Source organism: Sphaeramia orbicularis, chromosome 10, assembly GCF_902148855.1.
Source record: "Sphaeramia orbicularis chromosome 10, fSphaOr1.1, whole genome shotgun sequence".
NCBI classification, from domain to species: Eukaryota; Metazoa; Chordata; class Actinopteri; order Kurtiformes; family Apogonidae; genus Sphaeramia; species Sphaeramia orbicularis.
In genome coordinates, this window is record NC_043966.1 from 49073305 (window position 1) to 49100252 (window position 26948).

The 26948-nt window shown below is 42.6% G+C and overlaps 1 protein-coding gene and 1 long non-coding RNA gene across 4 annotated transcripts in view; one reads left to right on the forward strand and one right to left on the reverse strand.

The window, feature by feature from the left end:
• Positions 1-21488, reverse strand: part of LOC115427101 (ETS-related transcription factor Elf-2-like) — a 37601-nt gene extending 16113 nt beyond the window's left edge. For 2 of the 3 annotated variants that reach the window (XM_030145501.1, XM_030145502.1), the window contains exons 1-3: positions 21357-21488; positions 19643-19759; positions 310-393 (exon numbers count right to left, since the gene is read on the reverse strand). In XM_030145501.1, the coding sequence (XP_030001361.1) occupies positions 310-393; positions 19643-19759; positions 21357-21459 (304 nt within the window). In that variant the 5' untranslated portion in view covers positions 21460-21488. The remainder of the gene's footprint in view (positions 1-309; positions 394-19642; positions 19760-21356) is intronic. The other variant, XM_030145503.1, reaches the window with a different exon arrangement.
• On the forward strand, positions 2643-22190 carry LOC115427104 (uncharacterized). The gene is made up of 3 exons (XR_003936437.1): positions 2643-2657; positions 8910-8915; positions 22017-22190. It is a non-coding gene; the product is annotated as an uncharacterized LOC115427104 (long non-coding RNA).
• The last annotated feature ends 4758 nt before the right edge of the window (positions 22191-26948 follow it).

The following is a 26948-nucleotide window of genomic DNA, read 5'->3' on the forward strand; positions in this document are numbered from 1 at the left end:
TTTGTAGTGCTCGATATAACAAACATTTTGGCATTAGTTTCATGTCTCTCAGACATTCCTGCTGGACGCTATGGCGTTTCCGTGTTTTTTGACATAGGTGGCGCTAGAGAGCCCATTTTGGCACCTACGGGGTTAATTTTTGCCTTTTATCAAATTTTTCGCCGGACCTGACGTTTGTGCCAAATTTGGTGAGTTTTCGAGCATGTTTAGGGGGTCAAAATCCAGTTCAAAGTTCACAGCACTCACTGTGTGAGTGGACCTGCCCTCTTGGCTTGGTCCCTAATGATAGATCCAGGTGGTGTCACTAACCTTTACCCTCCCTTGGTCTCTTCTTCATCCCCAGGTCAAAGGAGCCATTGGATGCAGGCTGGTGTGTTCTGGGTTTCCGTCCTCCTGCATTGAACACAGACACACAGTGAGAGCCTTATTTCTCCAGCTTTTAGGTCTTGACAGGTGTAATCACTGCTCCGATCTAATGTATTTCTTTTTGGATGTGGATCAGGTTAAATACAGCAGATTCAAGTCTGTCAGTTAAGCACACACTATAAGGTCCAATAAGTTCAATTCACCACTGTACAACCCGCCTTTTGGCTCAAAACCAGGTGAAAAACTGGTTTTGAATTGAATACTCATCAACAGGGCATTTGCTCTTTGTCAAAATAAAAATATTCCAGACTCCTTCAAAACTGCTACCCCCCCCACCCCCCCAAGACCTTCACTTTATGTACTTTCATACAGAAGATTAGGAACCAATGCATTACCTGACAGTCACAGCTGAAAATGAAAGCTTGCAAATGTGACACTAACTGCAGGCATGGTAAATCTATAGCAAACTCACAAATTTAACCATTCATAATAACATTACCATATACAGGTCTGTGTACAAACTGCTGTAATTACACATCATCATGGGCATTCAGGCATGGCCTTTGCATTTACATGACACTACTGATCCAGGTTATTTTTTCTGCTACTGTTAATTACTATATGATCAGGACCAAGTCATGGTAGGCAGTGGTTTAATTGGCTTTTGTGAGGAGGGGGAGCCTTTCTGTAGCCGACAGTCAATGGTCATCTTTTGTGATGAGCATTTACATTATTAACCTCACATTGGCCACAATTTATGTCATACTTTTTTTGGGTCAGTTTTAATTTGTAGGCCATTTGAATAATTATCTAAGCAACGAGGATGTTAATACTTTTCACTTTATCTTTTCAATTTCATCATGCAACATAAAGTTATTTATTTGTAACATTACAAGCTGCACGAAGAATGCAGAGGTTGCTGTTTGTTGATTTCATCTCTGCTTTCAAGACCATCAACCTGGAAAAGGTGGTCAACAAGCTGCTCTCACTGGGCCTGGACTACCACCTCTGTAGATGGATTAAGGACTTCCTCTCCAACAGACCACAGCACACCACACACACACCACAGAATTGGGGATGACATCTCCTCGGATATCATCCTCAACACCAGTGCTCCCTCCAGTGCACCATAGAAAGCGTTCTGAGCTATACATAAAGCGCTATACAAATCTAATCCATTATTATTATTATTATTATTATTATTATTATTAGTTGGTTTTTTACAGTTCTAAACTGTGTGAAAGGTTGTCAGTTTGCATCAATTTAGGTTATCTACAGGCTAATTTTACAATCAAACTCTATCTAAGAACAATTAAAAAAAACATATATCTTGTTTCTCTCTAGTCTAGGTAGTATTTCAGACTCAGCAGGCCAGGGGTGTCTTATACGTCAATCGCGATTGTCTGGTAGATCGCATGGCATTAAAAATGAACTAAAGTTTGAATGGGTAATGCACTGGCTCCCTGTAAAAGCTACGACAGACTTTAAAATACTCCTACTCACTTACAAAGGCCCTTCATGGCCAGGCACCTACTTATCTGAAAGAACTTTTAGTTCCATACAATCCATCAAGAGCACTACGCTCTCAACATGCAGGCTTACTGGTGGTCCCGAGAATCTCCAAAAGTAGGACAGGGGCCAGAACCTTCAGCTATCAAGCTCCATGATTGTAGAACCACCTCCCTGCCTCAGTCCTGGAGGCAGACACCATCTTTATGTTTAAGAGTAGGTTAAAAATGTTCCTTTTTGATGAATCCTATAGTTAGGGCGGCTCAGGCTGCTCTTAGTTCTGCTGCTATAGGCTTAGACAACTGGGAGACTCATCTGGACACACTGAGCTCTTCTCTGCTCCTCCTCCTCTCTGACCTTTTCTCTCTTACTTTCTCCTCTATTTACACCCTAGCGTATACATATTACTGACTTGACTTCTTCCCCAGAGTTTCTGTGCTTTATCTCCTCACAGGTTCTGCCAGGATCATCACAGGTTTCCCATGGACCTACTCTGGACCTGCCTCTCTCCTGCCTTCATCGTCATCACTCACTTATTCATATAGCTGTGATGGTGTTTATCATATAGTACCATAGATGGTAGCTGTTTCTATTATTTGTACTAACTGTTGTGATAGCAGTATATCTACTGTTAGTACTTGTATTTGTAGTAGAGTCCAACCGATATGGGATTTTGGGGCCGATGCTGATACTGATATTGGGGGCTAAAAAAAGGCGAGTTACAACTGACCCGTTACACCTGTCCCCACTCTACCCTACTCTAGTAATACCCAGGCCTGCCTGTAGAATTAAACCTGTGAGGTAGACAGGAAGCACAGAGACATGGGTGTGTGTGTGGGGGGGTGAATATTTCATGGGGGGGGGGTTAGTGGACCATCCTCCTCAGAGCGCAAGGTAGCAGTCCATGATTTTGCCGGGGGGGGGGGGCCTTTGGAGCAGGGGGATTAGCAGTCCATCCTTGTCAGAGTGCATGAGCGGGGTGTAGCTCCGTGATTATGCGATTGTGTATGTGGGGGTGATAGCATCATTGTCCGAGCAGGAGTGAAAGTGAAACTAACTTGCTTTACTGTTCCTCTAGCTCTCCAGGCAGCTCACACACACAGGAGCAGTGAGCGACAGAATGTCCACGCAGCAAAAAAATTAATACATCAGCAACATATTGGCCGATGTTGATTAATCGGTGATACACTATAATCAGCCCTCTAATTTGTATAGTTGTACATCCACTGTTAATGCTTGTTATATAGTAGTAGTATTAACAGTCAAGGACCTTTGTTCTGGTTTCTAGTAATTATACTAACACCAGCTGATCTACTTTTGACAGTTCTAGTTCAGTTATCTGTGCGTCAATTGCATCCATGTGTCTCCCCCTACTCCCCCCTTCTCCCACTCTCCCCCAGTCTCTCTATCTCTCTCTCTTTTTCTCCTCCTTTACCCTCTCTCTTTTGGCCCAACTGGTCAAGGCAAAAGCCGTCCTCTAGGAGTCAGGGTTTGCTCGAGGTTTCTGCCGGTTAAAAGGAAGTTTTTACTCACCACTGCCACAAGTCAAGTGTTTGCTCCTGGAAGATTCTGTTGAGTTTCTGTAAATTAGCTTGAGAGTCTGGTTTTGACCAGCTCTATATGTAAAGTGTCATGAGATACCTTTTGTTATGATTTGACACTATATAAATAAAATTTGATTGGTTGACATGTCACTGTGACGGTATGAGCCGAATTTGACAAATGTTAGTCTCTATTGGGCGCTGCAAATATGTGAAATTTTTATCTTTGAAACGCCTTTACAGATTTCTATGAAATTTGGTGAGTATGATGTGGGGTCACTCCTGAGGCCAGCTGTAAAGTTTAGTAATGATTGGTCAATGTGAGTGTAATCTATTACAACAAATCCCAGTCCCCACACATTCCTCCTTTCACTCTACTGGTGCATTTGTCCCATTCCAGTGAATACAGCGGCTCAGACAGTGGAATACTAACTACAACTGTAAACCCTTATGTACAGGGGCCCAGCCTCCACCAGCTCAAGCCCCAGACCATCGTCCTTCGGGGTCGACTTCCGTGGGCTCTGTGGGCCTGGGGTCCGAGTGGGCGGGGAGGCTTGGCCCCCGTTCATAACTGCTTGCAGTTCTAGTTATTAGGGGGCCAAGCCCACGGGGGACTGGGGGACGCGTATGCCAGCATACGCGTTCCACAGTTCCAGTGGTGCTGCGGAACCCTATTGTTTTTGTACGGATTTTTATTCTTCAATATTATTTTATTCTTCCATTGATAAAACTGTTACTGCAGCCTAAACCGTACATGGTACGGCAGTGCAATTTGAAGGATTGGTCCAGACACCTGCAGGGACCTCAGACACAAAAATGCGCATATATTCACAAGCAGGGGGCGCTATAATCAAGGATAACGCGTTTTTGTCTATAACTCCCACACCGTATGTTGCACATTCAAAAACCTTATATCCTCGGATTCCCAGACTATACTGAATCACGTGGGCTAGGCCACGCCCACTTCCGCCATGACATTTTTCCCCCGCAAAAATCGCGGAAAATTGAAAAACCTACTTTTTTGAACTCCGACTCTGGAGTTTGTCCGATCTGCATGAATTTTGGCACATACACTCTTCTCATGGACCTGATCCAAAGTTATCACAAGAATTTTGTTCAGTCGAAAAATGTGCAAACAAACAAATTTCTGTAGCTAGCTAAAAAAATCCTAAGTGTTACATATCTCGGTCATTGTAAAAGATATCAACACCAAATCTTAGATCCTTGGTTCACATGTGATTGTGAGGGTATGAGCCGAATTTTGTGAATGTTGGCCACTAGGGGGCGCTGCAAATATTGATAAATTTATATTTCTGAAACGGCTGCACCGATTTCTACGAAATTTGGTGGGTATGATGGAGGGGCCTTTCCTGAGGCCATATCTTGAAGGTGGGTGTGGCTGAACAATGTGGGCGTGGCTTATTACAAGTTAAACAACAAACATTTCCTACAGCTGAACTGTTCTGCTGAGGGCTGTGAAATTTCTATGGACCCTATAGAATAGGACACAGATCTACCACAGCAAAAACTGTGGATGTACTCCACTAGGGGGCGCTATAAAAGACAAATCCGCGTTTTTCCTCTAACTTCCACATTTTAAATGACACATTCATAAACTTTACATCTTTGTATTCCTTGGATAGAGATGAGTCTTCTGACAAAGGCCACGCCCACTTCCGCTGCATATTTTTTCTTCTTTCTTTCTAAGTCGCTACATATTGAAAACATACTTTTTCGAACTCCTACTAGGGTTTAAGACCCACTGGCTTCAAATTTTGCACATACAATCTCCAGAGGCTTCTGATCTAAAGTTATCACAATCAGCTTGCTGCTGTAAAAATGTACTAGTTATGAACGAACAAATTTTTTTGCCAGCTAAAAAACAAATATTGTAACATATCTTTGTCAAAATAAATGCTATCACATCAACTTAAGATACTTGTTTTAGAGGTCAACCAGAGGCACTGTACCAAATTGGTACATATCGGACAATAGGGGGCGCTATAAACGGAGAAATATCAAGTCACCAAAAAACTTGGTCAGATTCACACGAAATTTGGTGAGCATGATGGGGGGTCACTCCTGAGACCAGCTGTAAAGTTGGTAATGATTGGTCAACGTGGGTGTAATTTAGTACAACAAATCCCAGTCCCACACATTCATCCTTCTGCATTCCTATTGCATTGGTCCCATTCCAGTGAATGCAGGGAATCCGGCTCCAACTGTTCCTGCAGCCTAAAGCATACATGGTAGAGCGCTGACATTTGGAGGGTTGGTCCAGACCCCTGCACGGAACTGAGACGCAAACAATTATATATGTCCACCAACAGGGGGCCATAGAACCAAGGTATATGCATTTGGTCTATAACTCCCACACTGCATATCGCACATTCAAAAACCTCATATCCTCAGATTCCCCGAATAGGGTTTGAATCACATGGGCGTGGTCAGGCAGATTTTGGGGATGACTTTTTTTCCGGCAAAATTGTGAAAACTGGAAAACCTACTTTTTCAAACTCCTATTTGGGATTTGGGGCCAATCTGCGTGAATCTTGGCATGTACGCTCTTCTTACAGACATGATACTAAGTTATCAAAAGAATTTTGTTCGGTCAAATAATGTTAAATTATTAATTAATAAATTTCTGTAGGTACCTAAAACAATGTTGACTACTACATATCTCAGACAAATTAAATGCTATCACACCAAATATTAGAAATTTGGTTGACAGGTCACTGTGAGGGTATGAGCCGATTTGACAAATGTTAGCCTCTATTGGGCGCTGCAAATACTTGAAATTTTTATCTCTGAAACGCCTTTACAGATTTCTATGAAATTTGGTGAGTATGATGTGGGGTCACTCCTGAGGCCAGCTGTAAAGTTTGGTAATGATTGATCAACGTGAGTGTAATCTATTCCAACTAATCCCAGTCCCACACATTCCTCCTTCCACTCTACTGGTGCATTTGTCCCATTCCAGTGAATACAGCGGCTCAGACGGTGGAATACTAACTCCAACTGTAAACCCTTATGAACGGGGCCCAGCCTCCACCAGCTCAGCCCCAGACCATCGTCCTTCTGGGCCGACTTCCGTGGGCTCTGTGGGGCCTGGGGTCGAGTGTGCGGGGAGGCTTGGCCCCCGTTCATAACTGCTCGCAGTTCTAGTCTTATTTTTATTTTTCCGTTGATAAAACTGTTACTGCAGCCTAAACGTACATGGTACCGCGGTGCAATTTGGGGGGGTTGGTCCAGACCCCTGCAGGGACCTCAGATGCTAAAATACACATATATCCACCTGCAGGGGGCGCTATAATCAAGGACAACACGTTTTGGTCTATAACTCCCACACCGTATGTCGCACATTCAAAAACCTTACATCCTTGGATTCCCTGAATAGTACTGAATCAAGTGAGCTAGGCCACGCCCATTTCCGCCATGACTTTTTTCCCCGCAAAATCGCGAAAATTGAAAAACCTACTTTTTCGAACTCCGACTTGGGAGTTTGTCCGATCTGCGTGAATTTTGGCATATACACTCTTCTCACAAGCCTGATCCAAGTTATCACAAGAATTTTGGTTGGTCCAAAAAATGCGCAAATAATTAAAGAACAAATTTCTGTAGCTAGCTAAAAAAATGCTAACTCTTACATATCTCAGTCAAGTAAATGCTATCAACACCAGGTCTTAGATCCTTCGTTGTCATGTGACTGTGAGGGTATGAGTCGAATTTGGTGAATGTTGGCCACTAGGGGGCGTTGCAAATATGGAAAATTTATATCTCCTAAACGCCATCACCAATTTCTATGAAATTTGGTGGGTATGATGAAGGGCCGTTCCTGAGGCCATATCTTGAAGGTGGGTGTGGCTGAACAATGTGGGCGTGGTTATTACAAGGTTAAACAACAAACATTTTACTACAGCTGACCTGTTCTGCTGAGGACTGTGAAATTTCTATGGACCCTGTACAATAGGACACAGATCTAGCATAGCAAAAATTGTCGATGTACTCCACTAGGTGGAGTACATCAGGTGTCCTATAATGGACAAATGCGCATTTTTTCCTCTACCTTCCAAAGTTTGAATGACACACTCATAAGCTTTACATCTTTGCATTCCTTGGATAGAGGTGAGTCTTCTGACATAGGCCACGCCCACTTCTGCTGCAATATTTTTTTTTCTACATTGCTACATGTCAAAAACATACTTTTCAACTCCTACTAGGGTCTAAGCCCTATTGGCTTCAAACTTTGCACAATCTCCAGAGGCTTCTGATCTAAAGTTATCACAATCAGTTTGCTGCTGTAAAAAATGTGCTAGTTATAAACAAACAAATTTTTTTGCTAGCTAAAAAAAACACATATTGTTGCATACCTTTGACAAAGTATATGCTATCAACATCAAACTTAATTTACTTCTTTTTGAGGTCAACCAGATGCTCTGTGCCAAATTTGGTACAAATTGGAAAATAGGGGGCGCTATAAAATGAGAAATATCAAGTCAAAAAAAAATTGGTCCAATTCACACGAAATTTGGTGAGCATGATGTGGGGTCACTCCTGAGACCAGCTGTAAAGTTTGGTAATGATTGGTCAATGTGGGTGTAATTTATTGGTCCCATTCCAGTGAATGCAGGGAATCCGGCTCCAACTGTTCCTGCAGCCTAAAGCGTACATGGTAGAGCGCTGACATTTGGAGGGTTGGTCCAGACCCCTGCACTGAACTGAGACGCAAACAATTATATATGTCCACCAGCAGGGGGCAATATAGCCAAGGCATATGCATTTTGGTCTATAACTCCCACACTGTGTATCGCACATTAAAAAACCTCATATCCTCAGATTCTGTGAGTACAGCTGAATCACATGGGCGTGGTCAGGCAGATTTGGGGGACGACTGTTTTTTCCAGCAAAATTGCGACAACTGGAAAACCTACTTTTTCAAACTCCTTACTTGGGATTTTTTCCGATCTGCGTGAATCTTGGCATGTACGCTCTTCCCATAGACATGATACTAAGTTATCAATAGAATTTTGTTCAGTCAAAAAATTTGAAAATTATTGATGAATAAATTTCAGTAGCTAGCTTAAAAAATGTTAACTATTACATATCTCGGACAAATTGAATGCTATCAACACCAAATAGTAGATACTTGGTTAACATGTCACTGTGAGGGTATGTGCCGAATTTGATGAATGTTAGCCTCTACTGGGCGCTGCAAATATGTAAAATTTTTATCTCTGAAACGCCTTTACAGATTTCTATGAAATTTGGTGAGTATGATGTGGGGTCACTCCTGAGACCAGCTGTAAAGTTTAGTAATGATTGGTCAACGTGAGTGTAATCTATTCCAACTAATCCCAGTCCCACACATTCCTCCTTCCACTCTACTGGTGCATTTGTCCCATTCCAGTGAATACAGCGGCTCAGACGGTGGAATACTAACTCCAACTGTAAACCCTTATGAACGGGGCCCAGCCTCCACCAGCTCAGCCCCAGACCCACGTCCTTCGGGTCCGACTTCCGTGGGCTCTGTGGGGCCTGGGGTCCGAGTGGGCGGGGAGGCTTGGCCGCCGTTCATAACTGCTCGCAGTTCTAGTTATTAGGGGGCCAAGCCCGCGGGGACTGGGGATGCGTATGCCAGCATACGTGTTCCACAGTTCCAGCGGTGCTGTGGAACCCTATTGTTTTTGTACGGATTTTTATTCATCAATATTATTATTCTTTTTATTTTTCCGCCGGTAAAACTGTTACTGCAGCCTAAACCGTACATGGTACGGTGGTGCAATTTGGAGGGTTGGTCCAGACCCCTGCAGGGGCCTCAGACGCAAAAATGCGCATATATTCACCAGTAGGGGGCGCTATAATCAAAGATAACGCGTTTTGGTCTATAACTCCCACACCGTATGTCGCACATTCAAAAACCTTATATCCTCAGATTCCCTGAATAGTACTGAATCACATGAGCAAGGCCACGCCCATTTCCGCCATGACTTTTACCCCTGCAAAATCACGAAAACTGAAAAACCTACTTTTTCGAACTCCGACTTGGGATTTTATCTGATCTGCATGAATTTGGCACATACACTCTTCTCATGGACCTGATCCAAAGTTATCACAAGAATTTTGTTTGGTTGAAAAATGCGCAAATAATTAACGAACAAATTTCTGTAGCTAGCTAAAAAAATGCTAACTCTTACATATCTCGGTCAAAGTAAATGCTATCAACACCAGATCTTAGATGCTTGGTTCTCATGTGACTGTGAGGGAATGAACCGAATTTGGTGAATGTTGGCCACTAGGGGGCGCTGCAAATATGGAAAATTTATATCTCCTAAACGGCTACACCGATTTCTACAAAATTTGGTGGGTATGATGAAGGGCCAATCCTGAGGCCATATCTTGAAGGTGGGTGTGGCTGAACAATGTGGGCATGGCTTATTACAAGTTAAACAACAAACATTTCCTACAGCTGAACTGTTCTGCTGAGGGCTGTGAAATTTCTATGGACCCTATAGAATAGGACACAGATCTACCAGAGCAAAAACTGTGGATGTACTCCACTAGGTGGCGCTATAACGGACAAATACGCGTTTTTTCCTATAACTTCCACATTTTGAATGACACATTCATAAACTTTACATCTTTGTATTCCTTGGAAAGAGATGAGTCGTTTGACATAGGCCACGCCCACTTCCACTGCATATTTTTCTTTCTAAGTTGCTAGATATCGAAAACATACTTTTCGAACTCCAACTAGGGTTTAAGCCCCATTGGCTTCAAACTTTGCACATATAATCTCCAGAAGCTTCTGATATAAAGTTATCACAATCAGCTTGCTGCTGTAAGAAATGTGCTAGTTATGAATGAACAAATTTTTTTGCTAGCGAAAAAAAATCATATTGTTGCATATCTTTCTCAAAATAAATGCTATCCACATCAAACTTTAGATAGTTTTATTAGAGGTCAACCAGAGGCTCTGTACCAAATTTAGTACGAATCGGACAATAGGGGGCGCTATAAAAAGAGAAATATCAAGTCACAAAAAAGTTGGTCCGATTCACACGAAATTCGGTGAGGATGATGTGGGGTCACTCCTGAGACCAGCTGTAAAGTTTGGTAATGATTGGTCAACGTGGGTGTAATTTATTACAACAAATCCCAGTCCCACACATTCCTCCTTTTGCATTCCTAATGCATTGGTCCCATTCCAGTGAATGCAGGGAATCTGGCTCCAACTGTTCCTGCAGCCTAAAGCGTACATGGTAGAGCGCTGACATTGGAGGGTTGGTCCAAACCCCTGCACGGAACTGAGACGCAAACAATTATATATGTCCACCAGCAGGGGGCCATAGAACCAAGGCATATGCATTTTGGTCTATAACTCCCACACTGCATATCGCACATTGAAAAACCTCATATCCTCAGATTCCCTGAATAGGGTTGAATCACATGGGCGTGGTCAGGCAGATTTAGGGTACGACTTTTTAGGCGGCAAAATTGCGAAAACTGGAAAACCTACTTTTTAAAACTTCTACTTGGGATTTGGTCCAATCTCCTGAATCTTACCATGTACGCTCTTCTCATAGACATGATACTAAGTTATCAATAGAATTTTGTTCGGATCAAAAAATTTGAAAATTATTGATGAATAAATTTCTGTAGCTAGCTAAAAAAATATTAACTATTACATGTCTCGGACAAATTAAATGCTATCAACACTAAATATTAGATACTTGGTTAACATGTCACTGTGAGGGTATGAGCCGAATTTGACGAATGTTAGCCTCTATTGGGCGCTGCAAATATGTGAAATTTTATCTCTGAAACGCCTTTACAGATTTCAACGAAATTTGGTGAGTATGATGTGGGGTCACTGCTGAGACCAGCTGTAAAGTTTAGTAATGATTGGTCAACGTGGACATAATTTATTCCAGCTAATCCCAGTCCCACACATTCCTCCTTCCACTCTACTGGTGCATTTGTCCCATTCCTAGTGAATACAGCGGCTCAGACGGTGGAATACTAACTCCAACTGTAAACCCTTATGAACGGGGCCCAGCCTCCACCAGCTCAGCCCCAGAGCCACGTCCTTCGGGGACGACTTCCGTGGGCTCTGTGGGGCCTGGGTCCGAGTGGGCGGAGAGGCTTGGCCCCCGTTCATAACTGCTCGCAGTTCTAGTTTTCTTTCTAAGTCGCTACATATCGAAAACATATTTTTTCGAACTCCTACTAGGGTTTAAGCCCCATTGGCTTCAAACTTTGCACAGACAATCTCCAGAGGCTTCTGATCTAAATTATCACAATCAGTTTGCTGCTGTAAAAAATGTGCTAGTTATAAACGAGCAAATTTTTTTGCTAGCTAAAAAACACACATTGTTGCATATTTTTTTCAAAGTAAATGCTATCAGCATCAAACTTAATATACTTATTTTAGAGGTCAACCAGATGCTCTGTACCAAATTTGGCGGTAATCGGACAATAGGGGGGCGCTATAAATAGAGAAACACTGAGTCACAAAAAAGTTGGTCCGATTCACACGAAATTCGGTGAGGATGATGTGGGGTCACTCCTGAGACCAGCTGTAAAGTTTGGTAATGATTGGTCAACATGGGTGTAATTTATTACAACAAATCCCAGTCCCACACATTCCTCCTTTTGCATTCCTAATGCATTGGTCCCATTCCACTGAATGCAGGGAATCCGGCTCCAACTGTTCCTGCAGCCTAAAGCGTACATGGTAGAGCGCTGACATTTGGAGGGTTGGTCCAGACCCCTGCACGGAACTGAGACGCAAACAATTATATATGTCCACCAGCAGGGGGCCATAGAACCAAAGAAAATGCATTTTTTCCTATAACTCCCACACTGTATGTTGCACATTAAAAAACCTCATATCCTCAGATTTCCTGAATAGGGCTGAATCAAATGGGCGTGGTCAGGTTGATTTGGGGAGGACTTTTTTTCCAGCAAAACTGCGAAAACTGGAAAACCTACTTTTTCAAACTCCTACTTGGGATTTTTTCCGATCTGCATGAATCTTGGCATGTACGCTCTTCTCATAGACATGATACTAAGTTATCAAAAGGATTTTTTTCGGTCAAAAAATGTGAAATTTATCAATGAATAATTTTCTGTAGCTAGCTAAAAAAATTTTAATTATTACAAATCTCAGACAAATTAAATTCTTTCAACACCAAATATAAGATAGTTGGTTGACATGTCACTGTGAGGGTATGAGCTGAATTTGATGAATGTTAGCCTCTATTGGGCGCTGCAAATATGTGAAATTTTTATCTCTGAAACGCCTTTACAGATTTCAATGAAATTTGGTGAGTATGATGTGGGGTCACTCCTGAGACCAGCTGTACAGTTTAGTAATGACTGGTCAACGTGAGTGTAATCTATTCCAACTAATCCCAGTTCCCACACATTCCTCCTTCCACTCTACTGGTGCATTTGTCCCATTCCAGTGAATACAGCGGCTCAGACGGTGGAATACTACTCCAACTGTAAACCCTTATGAACGGGGCCCAGCCTCCACCAGCTCAGCCCCAGACCCACGTCCTTCGGGGCCGACTTCCGTGGGCTCTGTGGGGCCTGGGGTCCGAGTGGGCGGGGAGGCTTGGCCCCCGTTCATAACTGCTCGCAGTTCTAGTTATTATTATTTTTCTCCGCTTATAAACTGTTACTGCAGCCTAAACCATACATGGTAGAGTGGTGACAATTTGGAGGGTTGGTCTAGACCCCTGCACGGAACTGAGACACAAAAAATTATATATGTCCACCAGCAGGGGGCGCTATAACCAACGACAATGCATTTGGGTCTACAACTCCCACACTGCATATCACACATTCAAAATCATCATATCCTCAGATTCCCTGAATAGGGCTGAATCACATGGGCTAGATCAGGCAGATTTGGGGGAGGACTTGTTTTCCGGCAAAATTGCAAAAACTAAAAAACCTACTTTTTCAAACTCCTACATTGGATTTTATCCGATCTGCGTGAATCTTGGCATGTACGCTGTTGTCATAGACATGATACTAAGTTATCAAATGAATTTTGTTCGGTCAAAAATGTGAAAATTATGTATAAATAGACTCATGTCAGCTCTAACTGGAACCATACACAGTGACTCAGCACCTGGTCTGCTCACTCAGAGCAATGATGCTCATCCTCTGCTGAAGCTCTCAGCACATCATCTGCGGAGGACGGGATGTCCACATCGCTAGCAGACCGCGGACACGGTCTCCAGCTGATCATTTTGGTCTGGATTTTCTGCCCTGTTGGTGACTCCGTACACTCTTTCCTTGAGACAGAAGCCTTCGAAAAATGGTCGCTATTGAGCGCTTCATCTGGTCTAAACAAGGCCAGTGGTTCTCAGAAACTTCTAGCCAATCATTACTTGATTGCTAACATCATGGAAATAACCACACCATGACGTTTGTTGGCCCTACTGCCAGCCAGCGCACTTCCGGGTTTGTGCAAGCAGGCGAAACGCAGGAAGGTGTAACAATACCGGCATGTGTCAGCCGGGAGGGGAGTTTATTTGACCGCTTGTTATGCCGGCGGGGCGTTTATTTTCACGCTTGAGTCAGCCAGTGTGGCATTGGGGCTTTTTTCCAGTGCTCCTGTCAGCATGTGGCTTTTGTTCTGCAGCCCATTATCGAGGCGCAGGCCTATAGCTTTTGCTTAATTTTTGATAGTCACACCAGTGCAACCGTGATTTCATATTAAGGTCGCACGTCCAAAATTATTGGCACATATGCGCCCATTCGGTCGCAATCGAGAGCACTGGCATAGATATAACAGTCACGTAAGAAGGTAGAGCCTGACCTCCTCTCTCCTTCGGCAACTGTAAGGTAGAAAATTTAACTCTTGGTCCTCTTCTTGAGCCAGACAAATCTTGAAATGTGCTTATTCCATTCCCTAACTGTTTGTCAGGGATAGGCACTGGTAGGAATAAAAGGAGATATAATAGTTTAGGCAGAATATTCATCTTGATTGTCTGTATCCTGTTGCCAAAGTCAAGGGTGAGCAGGCTCCAGCTGTTGAGGTCACTAATTATATCTTCATTAAAGCTATACCTACCGATGTGGCATTTCTCACAGCACTTAGTAAAAGTTTGAACATGAACAACCCGCCTCCCTCCAAAGCCCCGCCCCTTCCCTCTGCCTGAGCTCTGAGGCTCCTCCTCCTCTCTCCTGATGCGCGATGCACACGGAGGAGGAAGCAGAGGTGGAGGTCCGGTCCGTTTGGCGTGTCCGCGGACCCCTCCCTCAGTAATCAGATGCATGATCACCTGCCGCGGGCCCGCGGCTCCTATTCAATCAGTAGACCTGGTCTGTGCAGTACTGGGTCAGTGTCTTCACTGCAGTGCCCAGGGGATGGGCGCGCGCACTGTGAACACGCGGCCTCCGTGAATTTTCCGTGTACATTTGAAGTTTCATAGTCCATACAATTATCATCCTACATCATCTTACATTGTGTGACACCATGTACATGTACCTGTATGAGTCCCACCGTCATAAAAGCTGAGCTTTATGCAGACCTGTTTAGTCCAGTACAGCTGACTTCCGGACTTTATCTCCATCCTTCATTCATCAGACTCCCGTTGTGCCCCTCAGTTTTCTGTTCATAAATCCATTTAATCCCTTCCACATGTGCATGTCAGTTCTATCCATACACATCCTAGACAGTAGACTGTGGTCAGTGACAGGAGAAGCAGCGCCAGTGAAGCGTCAGATTCAGAGGGACACATATCGGATGTGAGACGGCGATAAGGATCGGATGCTGGACGGCCGTAATGGATGATTGAAAGGAGGCTCAGTCAGGTTCGGCCAATTATTTTATTCGGACCGACTAAAATGATTGGTCAGACTTTTATTAGAATATATGAGAATTAAACATTTTTGAGTTTCAATACCTGGTGGATTTCTTTTACATTTTAGTTTGACACACCACTTATTAGGAGCATTTTAAGATGACAAAAGAAAAGTGTAAAAATGCCACATCATACGGTATAGCTTTAATGTGGTTATAATTATCAGCATACACCTGTGACAAATCTTTGGGTAGATACACTCCTAAATATTTATTGCGTTTTGAGTGCCAGTTAAAATTAAATTTGGAAATTATTCTTGTGTAGGATAAAAGTTAAACGTTAAGACTTGGGTTTTTTGGACATTTAGAACATACCCTGAGTATGTACCGTACATTTCCAACATCTTCATTAACACCTGTAGGACATGAATTAGGGTCTGTGATTGTAATGAGGATATCATCTGCATATAAGCATACTTTACATTCTTCCCCACCTATGTGTATACCTTTTAATGCAGTTTCCTTGCATATTGCTTGGGCTAGAGGTTCAATAAATAAATTAAACAGGTTGGGACTTGCAGGACACCCCTGCCTGCAGCCGCGTTGTACTTAATAGGATTAGTAAGGCTACCATTTATTTTTAGTCTAGCAATAGGGGAAGAATATAATGTCTGGATACAATTTATAAAACCACTACAGAAACCAATCTTTTCATTACTAATACAGAAAAATCCCCCTGGACTGAGTCGAAGGCTTTTTTCAGCATCTAGACTGAGAATACTTGAACTAATTTTCCCCCTATTAATGTGTTCAATAATATGTGGAGCTCTCCTTATGTTATCCTGGGTTTGCCTATTTTTGAAAACCAGTTTGGTCTTCATCAATCAATGAGGGCATAACTGCATCCATTCTCTTAACTAGAATGGTTGTATATAATTTATAATCCGTATTTAAAACACTTATTGGTCGGTATGCTTTGCAGTGTTTTGTCCTTTCCCTCCTTAGGTATCACAGATATAAAGGCCTCTTTCCAGGATGGAGGTGTTGCGCCTCCTTTCAAAATGTAATTAAAGCTTATTTCTAGAGTGGGTAGAAGGTATTCTCTCATCGCCTTGTACCAGTCGGGTGGGAACCCATCAGTACCAGGCGACTTATTAGTATTTAGACTAGAAATGGCCTTATCTATTTCTTCGCGTGTTAAGTCTGTTTACAGACTTACATAAGTTTGTTATTTGCTTCCCTGCCAACTGAGGGGAGATCTAAGGAGTTCAGAAAATTTGTTTTTGCATCTTCATTAACTAATTCAGATTGACTATACAAAGATTTATAATAGGTTTCAAATGAATTTGAATTTGGTCTAAATCAGTTACAATTTTGTTGTTTTAGGATCTCTGATTTAAATATAGTATTTTCAGCTTGTTGCTTTTTTAGTCGCCATGCCAACAGTTTAGATGCTTTGGGGCCCACTTCGTAAAATCTCTGTTTCACGAAGCGTATGTTTTTCTCCACTTCTTCGCTTAGTATCTTACCTAGTTCCTGTTGTTTGTCTAATTTGAATTGGTTACAGTGGGGTTTTTGTTATTAAATATGCCTCCTCTAAAACCTTTAATCTTCCCTGTAACTGTAATAATTCTTCAGTCTTTTGCTTTGTAAGCATGGCAGATCTCGCTAGTATTTTACCTCGGAGGACAGCTTAGCTGCATCCCATATAATGCTTGGGTTTGTCTCCTCCATTATCATTGTCCTGTAAATACAATCTCAGGTCAGTTGCCATCGTCTTGAAGAAAGATGAGTTCGTCAACATGCCTGTGTTTAGTCTCCATAATGTTTTCTTCTCCGTCACCCATCCAGATGCAGATTTAAATAAATTCAGAGTGGTCAGAAAGAATTCTTGACCAAGTCTACATTCTTTTATCCTGTTTAGATCCCAATTATACATGAAGCATAATCTAATCTAGAGTGGACTGAGTGGTGTGCAGAGTAAAAAGTACAGTCCAGGGGGCAGATCTGTGTACAGATCGCCACACATCAATGAGGCCCAAGTCTGATAACATTCTTTTCACCGTGTGTCTCTACAGAGGAGCATTTTCTGCCTGTGTAGTAGTATCCAGTCGGGGGTTTAACAGTAAATTGAAATCCCCTGCACAATAAGACATCCATGAGATTCTGTGGTAATCAGATCAAATTTTTTTTTTTAAAAACTCACATCGCTGAAGGGTGCGCATAAATAAAGTGACATCCTTTTGGTCAATTTTTCTTTACTAAAATGAATCTGCCTTCCTTGTCTCTTATTTCAGATTTGAATTTACTTTATTAGAAATTAAAATAGCCACTCCCCGTTTTTACCACTTCTGTGAGATGAATAATATGTGTTTAAACACCCATCTTTTTAGTTTTTCATGTTCTGTGTTAGAAAGATGCATTTCTTGCCAATACACTATGTCTGTCTTTTCTTTTTCATTTGTACCACCATTTTGCTCCTCTTTATGGGATTGTTTAATCCGTTAGCATTCAGTGACAGTACATATAGTATTTATAAGACATCATTTGTGTATAAACAATATACCATCCCAGACCTCAAAGAACAACCTTAAAACACAAACTCACTGAACAATAAAACCACACAACATTAAACTGAACTTCCACCGAGAAGGATACCATATTGTTCCTTGTTAGTGAGGGGACTTGCCACAAGGTGGGGCCCCTCTCCATGATGAGCATTGAGAAAAAACAAAAGAAGACAGCAATGTAGGCTGCAATGATAAAACTCAACAGTTACTTAGTGACTCTCTATCCATGTAGTAAGGCACTAGCCCTTCTACAGAAAATGAATTCGGACAGGACTACTAAAGCCATTGGACATGAATAATCTGAAAAAACAAGTCTCACCAGAACGTAGCCGAGTTCTCACATAGAATCCTCACTTGATTACCGGCAAGTTTCCCGACATTCTCCGGAATTCCTTAAGTTTCTCTTGAGCATGGTTTTGGAAATCCCACGATGTGATGTCTGCGTCTCCCATGGTAAAAGCTGCCTCAGCGTTTCTGCCGTCATCTAAGTAGTTTGGTCCCTGCTGTCACGACCAGCTCATCCACTGTTGCAGATCCTCCGCAGCTTGGGATGTGTTGTTGTAGAGCACACTTCCTGATGCATAAAAGACTCGCATCTTACTAAGTGGAGTCTGAAAGCGAATTCCTTTCTCCTTTAATGCTCTTTTAATAGGGATGTATTCTCTTCTTCTTTTCTGTATATCCAGCGCGTAATTGTGGTCAAAATACACTTTCTTACTGTGGACCTGTATTGTTTTTTTTCCCATGCGGCTCGGAGCACTTCTTCTTTGACTGTGAACCGGAGGAAGCGAATTATTATTGAGCTTGGGGATGTGCTCGCTGGTGGTTTTGGTCCCAAAGCACAATGGGCACGTTCAATGCCGAGGTTATATTCAGGGTTTAAGTCACCTCTGAGTTTGCTCTTTATAAGGTTCTCCACAAAAGTAATCATAGACGTGCCCTCAGAGCCTTCCGGAACACCACAGATTCGGATGTTATTTCACCTGGCGAAACCCTCTAAATCAGACACTTTTCCTGGAGTGCCTGTTGATTTTGTAACAGTTGCACAAGCATGTCCTTAACCCCAATGTCCCATCGTTCCATCTCTGCCATACTGTCCTCAACCTGTTTCACACGGTTCACAGTTTCCTCCACCCGGTGAATAGTTTCTTGGAGCTTTTGGTGTATTTCTTTGGTAAAGTCGTCCTATCCGTTCTTTATATCCTCTCGGAGCGGAAAACTTGCAGGTCGTTCTTCAAGCCTGTTTGGAAGGTTGCCATCCCAGCCATCACAACCTCACTTATAGCATCTTGGATCAGGGTAATTGTGCTATCGTCATGTTGCCCTGATGCTAGGTCCGCTACATTAGCCAGGTCTACTTCTACCATTTCCCTGTAAGGAACGCTTCGTAGTCTGTGTCCACCTTTCGTAGTTTTATCCCCACTCATTACTGAACCGAAATGTTACAGTTTTTGCCAGATGTTGTCTTCAAGTTGGAGGAAATACTGAGCTAGCGCAGGAGCTCAGTTCTTATGTGACCATATTGGTCTGTGCGCCACCGGAAGGCTGTGTTGCAGCTTTTGACATGAAATTTGGCAGAAACGTTTCTCTTTAGGTATATTTTTTATATCCAGTATCTTTTACTCTTCTGAGAGATTTATTTAAAAAATACCACAAAAAATGGAATACTTTCCATAAAACAGTAATGAATTTGTAAAAGCAGCCACTGGAGACTTGACATGCCATCGGTTTAAGTTGAGCTGAGGTGGCCAATAAACACTGCTGTAAATTATACCTGAAACCTGCTAAAAGTGCCTTTGATGCCAGATCAGACGTGTGGTGCTGCTGACACTCACCTCCTCTCCTCTTCTTGGCTGCAGGTTCACAGTCAGGTGGGATGGGGAAGGACTCCTCCTCTATAGTTCCACATTCTGTAGAAACCTCCACCACTGTCTCCATCATCACATCCTCTGCTGAGGAACAAACAACAGCTCGCTAATGCTTTCAGCTAGCCCTTTACATACTAAGGGGTAGAGCCCAACTGGGCCAAATATAGCATATCACCAATTAATCAACATCGGTCAATATGTAACTGATGTATTAACTTTTTTGCAGCGCAGAGATTCTGTCACTCGCTGCTCCTGGGTGTCTGTGCTACCCAGATAGAGGATTAGTAAAGCATGTCACTTACACTTTCACTCCGACAATCATGCTAACCCCCACCATCCTCCACCCCAACAAGCATGGACCCCCCCCCCACACACACACACACACACACACACACAATCACGGACTGCCACCCACCCCCACTCCCCTGAAAATCATGGACCACTACTCTCCCCGTCTTACGAACTATTCATCCCCCACATCTACAACCTGTGGTTTCTCACGGGTCACATACTACTCTAATACCGTATGTCCCAAAAAAAATTACAATCGGACTTTCCACATTGATAACTTTCAAAATAATTAAGCAATCTAAATGCTATTTCAGGGTATGAAACTATAACTTGTTACCTACATCTTGCAGAAAACTCCCATTTAATTTGGTTCAGTGGTTACGGAGAAATGTGGATCTATGTAAAGCATGTCATGGGTTCATTTCTTCTTTCTTCAGGGCATCCCGATCAAACCTTTCTCGAAACTCCTCCCTTACAAAGTAAAGACTGTGGTTTGTTTCAGTGTACCTTAACACAATGAATGCTCTCTGAGCAGGAGTTTTAGGAGGTAGACCAACCATACTGAATTTGCAGTTTGAGAATTGGATAGGTAAGAATCAAAGTGAAATGCTTGTCAACAGATGTTAGCTCCTTAGGGAACAAATGCAAAATGGTAATTGAGAGATCAATGTCTTTCAACAACAAAACCTCACGAGTACAAACCTCTGATATTATGTTATGCACAGAATTTGAATTCATTTGTTAGTTGCCCTGTCAGTTGCGAGCAAAATATTTTCATTCATATGGATGCCAAGAGCATCCAAGTGCCAAACTTGGAAGAAACGAACCCATGACATGCTTTACAAAGATCCACATTTCTCTATGACCACTGAACCAAATTAAATGGGGTTTTCTGCAAGATGTAGATAACAAGTTTTAGTTTCATACCTTGAAATAGCATTTAGATTGTTGAATTATTTTGAAAGCAGAAAGTCCGTTTGTAATTTTTTTGGGGGCATATGGTATATCACTATTATACAGCATTTTAAAGTTGTGTAAATTATCTTTGTGAGATAAACAAAGATGCAACTGTTCATTCATATGTCCGCCATTATCTAATATAAGACTATTATATCCTGTGTATATCAATGTTGTTAGTTCATGTATTGGCAAATATATCAGTTGATATGTCGGGTAACAGCTTTTTTTAGCCCCCAATATTGGTATCGACCCAAAAATACCATATCGTTGGGCTCTACTAGGAGGCTTCAAAAAGTTTGTGAAAAAAAGAACATAGCTCTGACATGGTTTAAATGGCATGGCCCTCAGTTTTATACAGATGGGCTTAAAGCCTAGTATCAATGCTTGCAGAAGTGGATTAATGTAGATGGAGCATATTCAGTGTGTTTACCTGTGTTGCGTTCAGAGGGCAGACCTCCAGGAGATTCCATGTGAAGCAGAGCTTCAGCTGCTTCAAACGTTTTGTCAAAGCAGACCATGTCATGAGCCGACATCTCCACTGAGAACAGGAGGACAAAGAAGACGTTAAGAAGGCTGAGGACAGACTGAAACAGCAGGCTGAGTGTGTCTTCTAACACAACATCCTCTTTCTGCTTTTAATTTAGTTTGTGCAATTTTGTGAATATGTGCCAAGAACACAAACATACCAAAAAGGTAAACAACATTCTGACTAAGCGCACTCTTGAACATAAAAACTAAACTGCACTTGCTTTCTGAGGTAGCTTTCAATAAATTGAAAAGAAAAAAAAAAAAAATACAGAACAAATTATCAATTATCAATGAAATTATCAAATTATCAACTGTTTCCAATAATCCTCCAGGCTTACAGAACAGGTGGCTGGTAGCTCTGGTTTTTCAACTGGTACTCAGTTTATTGGGTGGTCTTGGATGGAGGAAGAAGTCCAAAATGAGAAGAATATCATCCAGGCACTCCAAAAAGGAACGTACTTGCTACTCTTCATAGAGTGCCTTTACTAACTGCTTTAAAGTTTGCTTTTGTTTAATTCTACCTGTTGCCTCTGACTGCGGTGGGGCTGGTCTTCTAGTTCAGTTTGACTCTATTACTGTTTGGGATGCTGTCTCTTCAGCTGATTGAACAGTTTCGTAGTGTTGACATACATTATTCTAAGAGTATAACACGACAGACCTGTATGTGGAGGAAGTGGAGGACTGACATCGGGCATACTGTGCACACGTACTGTGAGCAGAGTGGACTCTGTGCGCACTGTCCACAAACCTCCAGGAATATATCAAGAAGAGAATACTGAAAATACTGGGAAGCAAAGAGCATCATGAAGTCCAAGGAACACACCAGACAGGTCAGGGATAAAGTTGTGAAGAACTTTAAAGCAGGGTTAGGCTATGAAAAGATTTCCCAAGCTTTGGACATCTCACGGAGCACTGTTCAATCCATCGTCCAGAAATGGAAAGAGATAGCACAACTGCAAATCTGCCAAGGCACGGCCGTCCCCCTAAACTTACAGCCCAAACAAGGAGAGCACAGATCAGAGATGCAGCCAAGAGGCCCATGGAGACTGTGGGCCAACTACAGAGATCCACAGCTCAGGTGGGGGAATCTGTTCACAGGACAACTATTAGTCGTGCACCTTTATGGAAGAGTGGCAAGAAGAAAGCCATTGTTAAAAGAAAACCACAAGAAGTCCTGTTTGCAATTTGCCAGAAGTCGTGTGTGTGTTGGGGGGGGCAACAAACATATGGAAGAAGGTACTCAGGTAGGTACTAGTCAGATGACACCAAAATTGAACTTTTTGGCCTAAATGCAAAATGTTGTGTGGCAGAAAACTAACTCTGCACTTCACTTTGAACACACCATCCCCACTGTCAAACATGGTGGTGGCAGCATCATGCTCTGGGGGGGGCTTCTCTTCAGCAGGGACAGGGAATAGTCAGAGTTGATGGGAAGATGGATGGAGCCAAATACAGGGCAATCTTGGAAGATAACCTGTTGGAGTCTACAAAAGACTTGAGACTGGGGCAGAGGTCCACCTTCCAGCAGGACAACGACCCTAACCATAAAGCCAGGGCTACAATGGACTGGTTTAAAACAAAACATATTCATGTGTTAGAATGGTCCAGTCAAAGTCCAGACCTAAATCCAATTGAGAATCTCTGGCAAGATCTGAAAACTGCCGTTCAAAAACGCTCTCCATCTAATCTGACTGAACTTGAACTGTTTTGTAAAGAAGAATGGGCAAAAATTTCAGTCTCTAGATGTGCAAAGCTGGTAGACATACCCCAAAAGACTTGCAGCTGTAATTGCAGCAAAAGGCGGTTCAACAAAGTATTGACTCAGGGGGGCTGAATACTTTTGCACACCGCACTTTTAAGTTTTTTATTTGTACAAAAAATTTAAATCATGTATCATTTTCTCACTACTTCACAATTGTGTGCCACTTTGTGTAGGTCTTTGACATAAAATTCCAATAAAAATACAGTTATGTTTGTGGTTGTAACTTGACAAAATGTGGAAAACATCAAGGGATATGAATACTTTTGTAAGCCACTGTATCACAGAATCAATAAAACTGCCCAGCCTTAATGTGGATCACTCATCTTACGTCGTCCCGGATCTGTACCATACCGTCTTCTTCCGATCCGGGTCGCGGGGGCAGCAGCCTCAGCGGGGGAGCCAAGACAGCCCTCTCCCCAGCCACATCCACCAGCTCTGGGGATATTGAGGACTTGCAGCTGATGTCACTGGTCATGTGATTGTTGTTTACACCGCCATATTGGTAGGCACGCTATCTGGACCCAGAAAGTCAGAACTGTTGCTTTATATTGTGTTTTTCTTTGGACTCGTGTTTGCATGTTTTGTTATTTGCGGATATGTGTGCTTTGATAAAGGCACCATAGCCACATTCCACTACGTGGTACTGGCTCAGTTCGATTCGACCGTTTTGCGTTTCCATTATGAAAAACGACCTGGAATCTGGTACCCGTACTACTTTTTTGGTATCACCTCCACCAAGGTTCCAAGACTGGGGAACAGATACTAAAACGCAATGTGTAAACACTGCAGACCGCTGATTGGTCAGAGAGTTGTCTCTGTGACCCACCGTTTTACAAAAGACAGATGCGGAAGTTTACAGTAAATGTAGTGGTAGGTTAATCTACATGATGACAGCCCACAAAACTACACCATTCTGTCAGGAGATTCAGTCTTTGATGGCTGACGTAAAAATTCAGCATGAGCTTGACGAGTCAACACGCAACAAGCGAGTTTATCAGCAACTCTGAGCAGATGACACAGAAGTAACGCGCTGCATCACTATGATGGTCTCCAGGAATAGTATCTGGTACCCGAGTCGAGTCGAGCCTGTTCCACGTAGTGGAAATGTGGTAATAGATGAGTTTCAATGTTTACTAAAAACAGTGATGTGCGGGCAATTCAGAGGCAAAAAGATGAGTACCAGCTACCAGCCGACTCACATCAGCCGTGTACACCTCCAGGCTCTCCCTGGAACTTGTGAACGAGCCGATTTGTTAGCTCTAAAACGGTCCATTAACTTTCTCTGTTCAAAAGCCGATCCCATCTTCTCTTTCACGGCCACATAATTTGACTTGACCACATGGGGAAGGCTGTCCCATAGTAGAAAAGCAGACTTGCACAGACAGGTGGGGAGTATTGTCACCAGCTCCCCGCTAAACTCACCGGTGTTGCCCGCCATAGCTCCAACTGCCACTACCAGCTGCTTCACCCAGCTGAGAAAACTCTGGCTGCCATCGCCGGCAAAGGGAGCAGGTAGATCCACAATCACTCTGTCTCTGTAGGGCGATAGGTCAGGGGAAGCCCTGCTGGTAGGTTTAAAGGGGTCTTCATCACTGTACCACATGATGACAATTCTTTTTTTCCACGCCACTAAAGCGCAACAAGCACGCAGGCTAACTATACTGAGAAGCTACGCTAACCACGGTAATAACTATAAACAGCGGTCGGCAGAACAGAACCACCGCTGCCACCGATGGAACCGAGCGGTCTTTATGCCTAACTTATAATTGGTGAAAGCTAAGGGTGTATTCACACCTACCACGTTTGGTCCATTTAAAACGGACCAGAGTTAATTTCCCCAGAACATCCAGTCTTTTTTTAGGTGTGAATACAAACATGTGAACTCTGATTGGACCCAAACAAGTGGATCAAGACTACCTAGAAGAGGTGGTCTCGCTCCACTTCCAAACGGACTCTGGGCCGGTTCACTTCTGGTGTGAATATAACCAACCGAACCAAACCAAGGAATCTTGCGCCTTTTTGTGCTTGACGAGCCACCATAGCTGCTGGAAGTAGCCGAGGTTTACGGGTGGTCAGAGCTAATAGCAGCAGCTATGAGCTGTGAACAGACGTGGAGCAATGAGGAAACTGAATCTGCCATTGACATTTCGTCAGATGCCTGTATTATGAAACTGGCTCCGACTGAGCTTTTCTTGAGTGTTAACATTATTTTCGAAAATTTGTGTCAGTAAAAATACAATTTATATTCCGAAAATGATAACTGTATGTAGGAGTACTACAATAATTTTCATCAACACCGGCCGTCTCTGGTTCACCCCGCCCCCGACTTTTCTGTCCAATGCTAGCGCAGTTCATCACATGCGTGCTTGTGTTCACGCATTTTGGTCCACTTGCAAAAAGCGCAATGTGAATGCGATCCGACCCAAATGAAAAAAATAAAGTCCACATTTGATCCGAATCAAATAAGCAGACTGAAGGACTTTTCAGGTGTGAATACACCTTAAGTTATAAACGGCACACAGGAGTTTAGCAGGTCCATCATTTAACACGCTGTACGATCCAAGGAAAGCTTGCCTACCAATATGGCGTTGTAAACAGACAACCATGTGATCATGTGACGTTTGTGCAAAACCTCAATAATCCCTCCAGTGTGTCCTGGGTCGGTCTCTTCCATGCACAGATCCCCCAACTTAAATATAACTGCATGGGGATCACTCATATTACATGGTCCACGCACACACGCATGACTGATGCCTGTCAGTGACTTACATTGGTATCACTTCTGTGGGCCCATCACGTGATACCATCACAGATTTGAGGTAGGGAGCAGTGCCTTGCACTATGGGCTGCTCACAAAAACAACATGGTGACTTCTGTTGTCTTTTGTGGTTCTGCCCAAATATTGAAATTGAAACTCGAGTTTTTAAAGTAAAAAAAAAAAAATTGGGATTTTATTTTTGACCAAAATTGTGCAGCCCTAAAGGACACAGATTTTTAGCAACAAAATCTGGGTTACTCTTGAGTCTTCCACCAACAGATGATGCCCTTCAGCAACACATCAAGTGTTCAGCTTTGGCAACAACAATCAGCAAGTCTTCACACATCACAAAATCAAACCTGTTGACTTCACATCATATGGCTGGATGCTGCAAGGTAATGTACTGAAACCCGTTTACCTGATCAAAGAAACATTGCTATGTAAATCTTCATATTCATGTCAGGTGCATGTACATGTGCAAAAAAAAAGTGTGCCAGAAATTGTATTTGGAATATGTGAATTTTTCGGTTAAAAAAATTTGACAACTGATATTTGTTCATAAGGCAGCAGTATAATGTACTAAATGAAAGCACATAGAAAGTCCTATCATGTAATACACATACTGCATATGAGGAGACCAGAGTAGCAGGTATCAGAAATAAAATACTGTAAAGAATTGAGCGGTCAGAAAACAATTGCATTCAACACTTCGGTTGCCTCAAATAATTTGTTCTTTTTCAATACCATATTTACTAATAGCCTATATATAAGGGATGCAATGGTATTCGGGAAAACCATGTACAGTTTGGTCTGCACTGCACGGGACAATCCGCCCTTATGGACCGTGGGTTTTCAGTATTGCAATTGATTCTCTCTTGCTCTCTCTCATGACATGCATGTGAGTGTGCAGCACAGGGAAGCCCCACCCCTCAGTGAGAGACAGTGGACAGCCTGCCTGCAAGCCTGCACCCACC